General features: G+C 36.9%; 1 protein-coding gene across 2 annotated transcripts in view; it reads right to left on the bottom strand.

The window, feature by feature from the left end:
- Positions 1-12,398, bottom strand: part of LOC137765744 (cell surface glycoprotein CD200 receptor 1-like) — a 32,075-nt gene that overhangs the window by 3,689 nt on the left and 15,988 nt on the right. The window contains exons 2-5 of one of the 2 annotated variants that reach the window (XM_068545531.1): positions 8,484-8,567; positions 7,388-7,447; positions 2,254-2,571; positions 1,887-2,138 (exon numbers count right to left, since the gene is read on the bottom strand). In XM_068545531.1, coding sequence (XP_068401632.1) covers positions 1,887-2,138; positions 2,254-2,571; positions 7,388-7,447; positions 8,484-8,567 — 714 coding nt within the window. The remainder of the gene's footprint in view (positions 1-1,886; positions 2,139-2,253; positions 2,572-7,387; positions 7,448-8,483; positions 8,568-12,398) is intronic. The other variant, XM_068545532.1, reaches the window with a different exon arrangement.

The following is a 12,398-nucleotide window of genomic DNA, read 5'->3' as shown; positions in this document are numbered from 1 at the left end:
AGACATAATGGAGGGTGAAGATGAAGTGTCATTAAAAGAAAGTTGAGTTCTGAACAGGCATACACACACACACACACACACACACACACACACACACACACACACACACACTCTCTCTCTCCCTCTCTCTCTCTCTCTCTCTCTCTCTCTCTCTCTCTCTCTCTCTCTCTCTCTCTCCCCTCTCCTCCCTGCTCCCAGAACACTGATAGTCAGGATTATCCCTCCCAGGCAAGAGACTGGAGAGTTATTTTCTGCAGAGTCTGAATAGCCTCAGAGAAAAGACCTTCAGGTACATAAGGAAATAAGGAATCCCCAATTTTAAAACAATCACCTGTTTTCACCCTATAGAAACCTACTAGCGAACAAACCCACTCACAGATAATATAGCTTCCGATCAGCTCCTTAGTGCTCACTTTGAAGTGAACGGATAGCCAAGGAGTTAAGGAAAGCCTTGTATGTGGAAGAAAGATGAAAACAAACAAATGTCAGGAAGGCAGAAGGAACTCAGATTACACAGACGTGGCATCAACCAGAGGACTGAGGGAAAGGGAACATCCAGGACAATAGCTATGCAGCATGTCTCGTGACCAACCAGGCCAGATTAGAACAAGAGTGTGTAAAAACTCAAGAAAGAATGTCTTCAAGAAAAAAAAAATGGAACTGAAATTACCTAACAAATCTGACCATGTGGAAAGCAGTATTAAGAGGCGTTTTCTAGGGTTTTGTTTTGTTTTGTTTTTAGTGTTAGTGATAATTAATAATAGGTACATGCATTATTAAGGAAATGAAAAAGGAAAGCAATTAAGGCCAGGAAAAACAAAAAGTTATTCAAAAATGAAAGTATGAGTTTATTTCTTGATTCAGAGCTTAACAAAACATACGTGTTCAAAATAATGTAAACACTGGCTATTTAATTTAACCAAAAATTGCTGTTTTACTCCATATGAATGGTGAGGGAAGAGAAGGTAAAGTTAAATCCTCATCTACCATAAGAGGAAGTGGGTACACTAGGTTTAAATTTGCTATATTAAGAAATAGCAGCACAACCATGTTGTTTATAAAAACTGAGTCAATTACTAGAAGAAACACTTAAAGATCTGAAAGTACTTGTCTCTAGAGAGTTGTGTAAGAATGGAGAGGTGGGGTTGGAGAGGCAGAGAGATAGCTAACGTTTTTCATGGTAGCCTTATAGAACGACATAGACTTTAAACTATATGAGTTATGTTGATTAGAATAATATTTTTTATAACAAGAAATAAGAGTAGATGGGAGCAGAGAGTAGAGAAACTAAACTGTAATGAACTGAATCATAGATGCTATTATAAGACATTAAAGAAATTTCCCTGGAAGAGCCTGGAGGAGAAAATTCTACCAGACTGAAAATTCATGAAGATAATTTATGAGCAACGTTATTCTTCTAATAAAATAATAATTATTTGTTTAAAATTACCCGTTATCCTTCTATTAAAACCATAAGTATTTATGTAAAAGTACACTACACAAGCCAATTTAGTAGTACAGAAGAGAACATTAAAAGAATAATAAATTGGGAAGTTCACTAGTGGCCTAGTGGTTAGGATTCGGGCTTTCACTACCATGGCCCGGTTCGAATCCCTGGTCCCGGAACTGAGATCCTGGAAGCTGCGCAGCATGGCCGAAAAAAAAAAGAAGTAGAATAAACTGCATTCGATAATATGGCTTTTTACAATACATTTTTGTATTATTCTTCCAGACAATCTCTTTACTTTAAGGAGGAAAGGGAGATAAAGTGGAGGGTGGAAAGGACATCCTTCAATGAAATTTCTCTGCACACTCCTTTTTCCTTCTTAAGGTAACTCTTCTGAAAGAATGGGAAAATCAAAAACAAAACTAGAAAAATTACTAACCTTGATCCAGCTCTATGGACAGACTCCTGTTGCCAGTCAAGTGGGAGACAGAGCAGGACACATTAGGTACATGGCGGCCCTCCCAGTGGCATGTACTCTGGATGGTCACTGTGCCATTGCCCCAATGACGTTTTTGCTCAGTGACACAATCTCCCTCTGGGGTCCAGGAGATCTGTGCAGCTGGCTTCCCTGCAACTGCCTTGCACACTGCAGTTCCATTCTCAGTTTGAACCAGGGTCACCTCAGGGGGCACTGCAGAAATGTAGGGGAAATGCTTCAGTCTTAACACATGGGACATGGAATTTAGAGATTTGTTTCAGCCCAAAATCTGGTTATCTGAAACACCACAATATATGACATTCCTTACCTAACACTTGGAGGTGATATCCACGATGGAAATTCCCATCAGGTGTTACCATTTGACACCTGTAATACCCATCATGAGTGATGGCCACTGGATCAATCTGAAGGGCAGGATTCTCATCAAGTCTGGAGGCCCAGGTTATTCTCTCGTCGGTACAGTTTCCTCCCTTGGTCTCATTTGTATCACCCCTGAAGGCTCTGAAGCAGGGCAACTTGTCTCTGAGGACTATTTCCCATGTTGTTAGCAGCATACTTGTCCACAGCACAGGAGGGCAAGAGAGCACAGCCTTTGTACCCACTAGTACTGATAGTGAAGTGTTAACTGTACACACACACACACACAGACACACATGCACAAGCACAGAGAATAATAAGAGAAAAGCTTGATATAGAATTTCAGTGTTAAAATATATTCACAGCATATTACCTGAAATTGTACTTGAACATTACTTTGCTGTGGTCTTATTCCAGAAATATTAGACTTACGTAAGAAATTAACATTCATGAAATATACATAAAGTATTAAACCCATCCAAAGATTAACCAACTTCCTCCAGTATTATGCATCATTAGGAAAACAACATGAATTATATATGTGACAAAATTGTTTAAAGTGTTATGAAATTAATTCAGGAGATTTGATATCTATAAGACAAACAGATGAGAATGCAGAATCTAAATTAAAAGACAAAGGCAGTTTTCTAAATCTAATCTTTTGGCTTCAGAGACTATTAGATTTATCATACAACTCATGCTCCTCAGGGGGAAAAAAAATGGAATAATTAGTGATGTGGTTTTCTCCTCCTAAGTTTTGATGAAAGTGAAAAATCGGTAACATCAGAACTAAAAACCTATCCTTAAGGGTGGCAATTCAGACAAACATAAATGTGGAAAGATATGGTACTTTCATTAAAAATAGCTAAGATGGCAATCAGGTTGAACAAGTTGGAAATTATTTTGTTTAATTTTTATTCAGAGAATCACAAAATCAGTTAAATCAACAGATTTTATTTATTTATGTAAAGAATAAAAATTTCCTTTATTCTTCCTAACACCTCAGATGTACTTCCTAAGTCTACAAAACAACACTGAAAAGCACTTGCTCTGTCTTTCAGATGTAAATATGCACACTTAAGTATGTATTACATACAAACATGCATATTTTAATTTATATATATATATATAAATGGAGAGGTATATTGCATATCATACTGTGTATATTGTCCTAAGTCTTTTGCTTTTTTGTTGATATATAATAGACCTATCACCATATCAGTATACCTACATCGATCTCACTCTTTTTTTTATTAATTAAGTTTTATTGGCGTATAGTTGCTTTACAATGTTGTGTTAGGAAAACTGGACAGCTACATGTACAAGAATGAAATTAGAACCCTCCCTAACACCATACACAAAAATAAACTCAAAGTGGATTAAAGACCTAAATGTAAGGCCAGACACTATCAAACTCTTAGAGGAAAACATAGGCAGAACAATGTTTGACATAAATCGCAGCAAGATCTTTTTTGATCCACCTTCTAGAGTAGTGGAAATAAAAACAAAAATAAACAAGTGGGACCTAATTAAACTTAAAAGCTTTTGCACAACAAAGGAAACCATAAACAAGACAAATAAACAACCCTCAGAATGGGAGAAAATATTTCCCATGTCAGATGAAGCAACTGACAAAGGATTAATCTTCAAACATACAAGAAGCTCATGCAGCTCAACATCAAAAAAACAAACAACCCAATCCAAAAATGGGCGGAAGACCTACATAGACATTTCTCCAAAGAAGACGTACAGATGGCCGACAAACACATGAAAAGATACTCAACATCACTAATTATTAGAGAAATGCAAATCAAAACTACGATGAGGTATCACTTCACACCGGTCAGAATGGTCATCATCAAAAAATCTACAAACAGTAATTTCTGGAGAGGGTGTGGAGAAAAGAGAACCCTCTTACACTGTTGGTGGGAATGAAAATTGATACAGCCACTATGGAAAATAATATGAAGCTTCCTTAAAAAACTAAAAATAGAACTACCATATGACCCAGCAATCCCACTACTGAGCACATACCCAGAGAAAACCATAATTCAAAAAGACACATGCTCCCCAATGTTCATAGCAGCACTATTTACAATAGCCAGGACATGGAAGCAGCCTAAATGTCCATCAACAGAGGAATGGATAAAGAAGATGTGGTACATATATACAATTGAATATTACTCAGCCATAAAAAGGAACGAAATTGGGTCATTTGTGGAGACATGGGTGGACCTAGAGAGTGTCATACAGAGTGAAGTAAGTCAGAAAGAGAAAAATAAATATCATATATTAATGCATATATGTGGAATCTAGAAAAATGGTATAGATGACCTTATTTGCAAAGCAGAAATAGAAATACAGAGGTAGAGAACAAATGTTTGGATACCAAGGGGGAAAGGGGTGGGGTGGGAGGAATTGGGAGATTGGGATTGACACATATATACTATTGATACTATGTATAAAATAGACAGCTGATGGGAACATATTGTAAAGCACAGGGAACTCTGCTTAATGCACTGTGGTGTCCTAAATGAGAGGGAAATCCAAAAGGGAGGGGATATATGTATATGTATGGCTGATTCATTTTGATGTACAGTAGAAGCTAACACAACATTGTAAAGCAACTATAATCCAATAAAAATTAACTAATAAAAATAAATAAATAAATAAACAGATTTTAAAATAATCTGTAATTTCTTTAGTTGGACCACCTCACAAAAATGAAAAATGATGATGCCAAGTGGTAAGAGATGCTTAGAAGTATTTTTCTAGAAAAAAAGTACTATAGTATATAAATACAAATCAATGCAAAAACAAGGATTATTTTCCTCTGTAAATTTTCTATAAAAAGAATTTTATTGCAAGCATGTAATAGTATCAAATATGGCCTTTCAATGAGTTCCTCTTCCTTCCTATTCATTCACACATATACTCCCTGACAGTTTGCTGTGAACCTTGCTCACAGATTTTGTTTCCATACGTTCAATATTATTATCAGTATTAAATATAGCATTGACCTATTTTTCCATATTTTAAAGTACAAATTAAGACCGGCAAGTATCTCCTAATGTAGAAGCTCACACTTTCCCATAAGCTGACATGTGTCCCTGACAGAAAGGGGTTTGCTGACAGGTGATTAGGTGTATCTGTCACAAGTCACCTGTAACAAAGGAGAGTGTCATTGATTTCATCAGTTTAACATGAACAGAACCAGCTGTGGTATGGCAAAATTTTTATGTGGATGAAGCTTATTTTTTCTAAACTTTGCATTTAATATTTCTCCTCTCCTCTTTTCGTGCCATCTGCCTCCTCTGTGATGTACTCAACCCTTTGCATTTCATGGCCAAATAAAGATCATATTACTAGATGAAGGAAGAGGGAGGATTTTAATGCAGATCTAAGAGGGCAGGTAAATCCATGCTCTTTCCATCACTCCAAGTGGCATCCCCTCATAGTGAGAAACTCCAATTTGGCAAAGGCTTGGAGAGAAGCAAGAACATGGCTTGTGAGAGAACTGCTAGAGGTTGGGTGTGGGAAGCATATATGTGCATAAGGGAATCGTGATTAAGATAAAACCAGAAAAATAAGAGACTGGCGAGACAGCAAGTTGTGAATGTCCTGGTGTTCTTGGGATTTGGAAGTTTAGCTTATAAGCAGTATAAGGCTTTAATGTTTTGCCTAATATTTAACCTCAATATCTGACTCATTTTTGTAAAAGAAAGTTTGTGCTAATCAAATAAACATGTATTTGAACAGGGGCTCAGTATCCAAAGAAGTAACTCTGATGGTGAGGATTCCAAGCACTGCAGATAGTCTCTGTTCTTTCACCTTCCTACATTCTATAAACTTCAGTCAATCACCCTACACCTATAATGATAGTTCTTATGTTATTGTTATTTTTTCACCCTTTCTTCATCCTCTTTTTTCCTTTTTCATACCTGTTGTGATAAGTTACACAATGGCCAGTACCTCTACAACACTCAGTGGGTTTGGCACCTGTCTGACAGATATATTCTCCATATGCTCCTGTGATCAGCTAGGGTGATTTCACTTCTTGCTTCACTGAGAAGATAGTAGATTCTCATCTCTGCTCCCAAACCAGCAGTCACATCCCATCTTTTCTGCATCCTTTGTCTACAAATATCTTCCAGTCTCATCCAGCCTTATGCACACTGACAAATTCTTATTAGCTTTGGGGCATTTCCTTTCTTTTCTCACAACCATAACCTAGATTAAGTCCTCATTGCCATGTACCTGGATTGCTGCAAAGGCCTCCTAACTTCTTTCTCTGTCTCAAAACTCTTCTCCTTTCAGTTCATACCTTACACTGCAGCCAGTACATCATTCTGCAACACAGATGTGATTCCCTCAACTCTAAAACCCTCCAGAGATCTCTCACTGCCTGAAGAATAAGTTTAAATGTCTTCGTATTGGCTTTGAAAGCCCTCGTTTTCACATTGACTCACTTTGCAATCTTATCACCCACTACATTCCCCCAAACTGCAGAAAAAAGCACCGAGCACAATTCCATTTCTATGTCATTTCTCACATCGTTTTCACTCTCTAAGGTGCCCTACGCGATGCTCTTTTTCTATTAAGATACTCTACCTTTAAGACCTGATTCACATGCTACATCATCTGTGAGGCCTTCTCTAAGCCTTGGTGCTTAATCACTCCCTCCGTACACTCCTGGTACACTCGATGTGAGTGCTTACCTCCTCTGCCTGTGTGATAACTGTGCTCCTGTCGGGGTTCCCCCACAAAACTGAGCTCCCTGGGGGCTCTCTGATCGTCTTGCTCATCTTGCTCATCTTTATGTTCCCCACAAAGCCCAGCACAGTGCCTGATAGAGAAAGCTCCACAGTCTTCCAGTGGAATTGAACTGTTTTAGGGGTAGATGGGTGAGGTCATTCAGGTCCCTCATCCCACAGCATTCAGATCACCATATTCTTCAACTGGGCACGAGGCTGGCACTTGGTCCAGACCATCGACTATGTTTCTAAGGAAGCTCAACATTCCATGCTTCAGTACTGGCCTCAAAAAAACAAACAAACAAACAAAAACCAAAAACAGCATACTACCTTCTGCAGGAGGTGTTACAGTGCTCTGCTTTCTGTCCATAGATGAAGTAATTGTTGAAGCTAGAAAATATTCAGAGGAAAGTAGGTGAAATCAATCTTAGATATTTAAATGGAGTGAAAACTATTATTTCTCCACAAGAGCTTGTATACAACATAATGGAAAATCAATGAACCATAACTAAAATTACACAAAAATCCTTGAAAAAGAGAAATTAGAAGCTGTTCCATCACTATATGGAAAAAAACATGTGAACATTTGAAAATTACATTTATAAGCTGTTAATCAATGATTCCCCATTTATGTGACACCTCATTTTATATGTAAAACTATTCTGTACAAGGTAACGCAGCCTCCACCCGTTCCCTAGCCATAATGGATTCGTCCATCATGGGCACCTCACATGATCTGGGCTGATGATAGTCCTTCCAGATGCCACACCCTGATTAAAATTGTCTGGTCCAGTGGTAGGCACCTCACCCAGCAGGACAAATCAGAGTACATTCTCAAGAATTTGGAAACCAGAATTGAGAAGAATAGTTCATCCCTCTTTCTTCCCCATTTTTCTACTGTGACGGTTAATTTTCTGTGACAACTTGGCTAGGGCACAGTACCCAGGTACTTGGTCAAACATTATTTGAGATTTTTCTGTGAAGGTATCTTTTATCAGTAGACTTTGAGTAAAGTAAATTACCCTCCATAATGTAGGTGGGTCTCATCCAATCAGTTGAAGGTTTTAATAGAAAAAGACTAACCTTCTGGGAAAGGGAATTCTGCCAGCAGTCTGCCTTCAGACTCAAACTGCAACTCTTCCCTGGGTCTCTAGCCTGCTGGCCTACCCTGCATATTTTGGACTTGCCAAGCCTCTGCAATCGTGTGAGCCGATTCCTTAAAGTAACACAACCTCTCTCTCTCTATCTCTCTCTGAATCTCTCTCTACAGGATGTATGCCCAACACACATGTACATCCTGTTCTGTTTCTCTCAGGAACCCTGACTAATACACCTACCTTGGGGTTAAAAAGTAAAACTATACATAAAAACTATACAAGCATCAAGCATTCTTCTATTAATATTATCATTAAAAGGTGAGCATTACCCCAACTGTAATTGTCCTTGCCCATCTCCTGCATTAATGAGTTGTTTGATGTAACAAGATCTTCCATTACTGCACTTATGCATTCTGAAAAGATATATGGAGTAAAGAGAGGAATATGCATTAGTATTTCTGACTCCTACCTAAAATCACATTTTTTTCACATCCTTTGGGCTATTTTAGGGTTGCAGTTGCCAATAAATAATGTAAATTATGACAGGCAAGCAAAAGTCTCAGAAAAATTTGTCTCAGTATGACCTTTTGACTTGATCTTCCTACCTGTTTGGCATACCCCTACTTTCAGTCCAGAGTGCCCCTTACCACCCTCCTGTCTTTATATTCAAGTCAAAGTATTTCTTCTCCCAGGCTTATACGCATTTAATCTATCTCCAATTGTGAAAAAGTGTTGTACTATCTGGTACAGATTTTTTCAGGCACCAGTGATGAGGTAGAAGAAGTTTAGAAGTGATGTGTTGGTTGGATGCTGGTATAGAGCAAAAAAAGGAGCTTCCTAAACATTGTTGAGATCACATCACATAGACAACTGTCTATTAAGTTCAAATTTTATCAGGTGAGCTCTAAGTGAGAATAAGCATTTTTAGGGTATCAACTCCTGGCAAATACTCACTAGGCATAGAGACATCATAATAAACAATACCTTCTTCCCTCCATGAGCCTAAGGTCCAGGCGAGAAATTAGCTATGTAAACAATAATAACATAAAGTTGTTGGTATGATGATAGCAGTATACATAATGTCCAGAAGATAAAAAGAGATGTTTCATTCTAAGAGTGCAGTAGTAAGAGATTAGGAAAGACTCTACAATAGATGATATTTGAGCTGGATCTTAGAAGATCAGTTTTCCAGGAAGGTAGAAGGAAAAAGAAAATTGCACAAAGAATGACATTTAGAAGAAGGCATGAAGCCATGGGATCTTCAAGGAACTACACATTATGTATTGTATTGCCATTATGTGAGAAAAACTGGATGTGTGATTAGAATTGAGGTTGGATCTTGGCGGGCTCTAACTGTGGAAGACACAACACTCCTAAAAGTTTTCACGAGGAAATGATACACTTCTAATGCATCTACAATGGACGTATCTGTCCAGCAAAGAGAAACATTTTACAGTAAAATTCAGTGCACAGTGTTTTTCTGGAGAAATTTTGAATACACTACTTCTCTTAGCTACCATTTTCTTTTACAAAACATTGATAAATAATAATTTTTGAACACTCACGTTAGAAACAGATTTTTGGTAATTTGCACATGTTATTCATTTTAGTCTCTCCCATTGACAGGTATTATCATCCTCATTTTAGAGATGAAGAAATATATATTCACAGTGATGAAGCAATTTGGCCAAGGCCGCCCAACTTGTAAGCTGCTCCAATTGCCCAATTATTTTCGTGCGAGTAGTTCTTCCTGCAGTGAGTAGGAACCAAGGGTTGGATCCTAAGAAGTATACCAGGATAAATACACTACCCAAATTAACCCAAATTGAGAGAGTTGGAGAAGAAAGTCCAAGCCATGTTTCTGAAGAAATACTGATAGACAACGGTCTGAAAGAGCACATCAAAAGGCAAGTCCATAAAATCAGGATTATAATGGCACATGGATACAAGCATTATGAATGCTGGATCTGAATGGGAATAGTTAAGCTAAGGAGGAAGATTTGAGACAATTGCCAAAATTCATGGGCCGAACCCACCACTCCCTCACAAGATTGTAAGCTCCAGGAGGGCAGGGATTTTCATCTATGTTGTTCATTCTTCATCCTCAGTGCTTAAAAGAGTGATTTGCACAGCTTCCTGGCATGTGGCTGGCTCAAGGTGGGTTAAAAATAAAGGTCAACACAACCCTATAGCAAGCTGGGCTAAAGATACGGAAAGTTAGTTTACAGAAAAAGAAGTATACATGTCTCTTAGTCATTTAGAAAGAAGCACAGCATCATTTATGTAAAAGAAACGCAAATTAAAACTATGCAGAAATGCCATTTCTCACCAATAAGATAGTCAAAACCCAAAAGTTTGACAACATACTCTGTTTTGCACAACTGTAGAGAGATAGGCATGCCAATATACTGCTGGTGGGAATGTAAAATGTTACCGATTCGATAATGGAAAATATGACAGTAAATAGCAAAGTTACATATGCATTTTCCTTTTGACGCAGCCATATCACTTCTCAGAATCTATCCCAAAGATATGCAGGCAACAGTATGAAAATATATATATACAGAAGACTCGTCATCACAACATTGTAATAGCAAGGCTTTTAGAAATAACCCAAATAGCCACCCATAGGGAACTAGTTGTCTAAATTATGGGACATCCACAAAATGAAGTATAATGAAACTACTAAAAAGAATGAGAGATATCTTTATATTACTATTATGGAGTGATCTCCAGGGCATATTGCTAAGTGAAAGAAGAGGGACAGATAAAAGTGTATACAGTATCACATTTTGTGATATGCAGCTAAAGCAATGCTTACAGAAAAATTAATAGCTTTAAATACTAATTACAAAACAAGAAATATCTAAAATCCACTTGAAGAAGCTAAAAACAAAAGAGAAAGAAGAAAATAATAAAAGGAAGAGCAGAAATCAACAAAACAGAAAACAAGCAAGACAAAAATTAGCAAAATCAAAAGCTGGTTCTTTGGGAGTTTCCTGGTGGTCCAGTGGTTAGGACTCGGTGCTTTCACTACCAGGGGCCGGATTCAATCCCTGGTCGGGGAACTAAGATCCTGCAAGCCGTGGCGTGACAAAAAAAAAAAAGAAAAAAAAAAGCTGGTTCTTTGAAAAGTTCTTCAATATTTATAAACCAATAGCCATATTTATCAAGAAAAAAACAGAACACAAATATCAGGAATGAAAGAAGGGACGTTAACATAGATACTACATTCATGAAAAGAATAACAAGCAAATATTAACTACTTTATGCTAATCAAATTCAGTAACAGATGAAATGGACAAATTCATTGAAAGACACAGCTTTCAAACCTCATTTGGGATTAAATTGATAATCTGAAAAGCCTTATACTTATTAAAGAAATTAAATTTGTTGATAAAAATCTTCCCGTCAGATTGGTTACACTGACAAATTTAAGCAAACATTTAATAAAGAAGAAATATCAGTTCTACACACAAACTCCCTTCAGAAAATACACAAGGAGGGAACACTTCCCTACTCATTTTATGAGTGTAGAATAAACTGTTCACCAAAACCAGGCAAACACATTACAAATAAGAAGGAGACAGCAGTAACCCTTAAAAACTTTAAGACACAAAAATTTTTCACAAAGTATTAACAAATCAAATCTAGCACTTGTAATACAACATGATCATATAAGGTTTCTCTCAAGAATGCATGTGGATTGAATACTCAAAAATCAATGAAATTGACCACATTAACACAATAAGGGAGAAAAAACATATGATCATTTCAGCAGATGTAGAAAAAGCGTTTGACAGAACTCACCATGCATTCACGATTTTTAAAACTCTAGGAATAGAAATAAACTTCCTCAAACAGTTAAAGAGCATCTATGAAAATCCTATAGCTAACATCATACTAATAACGAAATATTTCCCCTCTAAAATCAAGAACAAAGCAAGAATTTCTGCTCTTACTTCTTTTCAATTTTGTACTACAGGTTCTAGCAATTGCAATAAAGCAAGAGAAAAAAAAGGCATATAGATCAGAAACAGAAACATAAAACTGTCTTTATTTGCAGATGACATGATTGTTAGAAATCTATAAAACAGCTCCTAGAATTAATTGAAATTAGCAAGGTCATAGTATTAAAATAATATTTTAAAAAAATATATTTTTATATACTAGCAACACATAATTAGAAAATAAAATTTTTACATCAATTCTATTTATAGTAATGTAAAAGAAAAAACTTAGGA

This window comes from Eschrichtius robustus, chromosome 6, assembly GCF_028021215.1.
Source record: "Eschrichtius robustus isolate mEscRob2 chromosome 6, mEscRob2.pri, whole genome shotgun sequence".
Classification (NCBI taxonomy): domain Eukaryota; kingdom Metazoa; phylum Chordata; class Mammalia; order Artiodactyla; family Eschrichtiidae; genus Eschrichtius; species Eschrichtius robustus.
The sequence above is the reverse complement of the archived record's forward strand: the minus strand, read 5'-3'. Positions and strand labels throughout refer to the sequence as shown.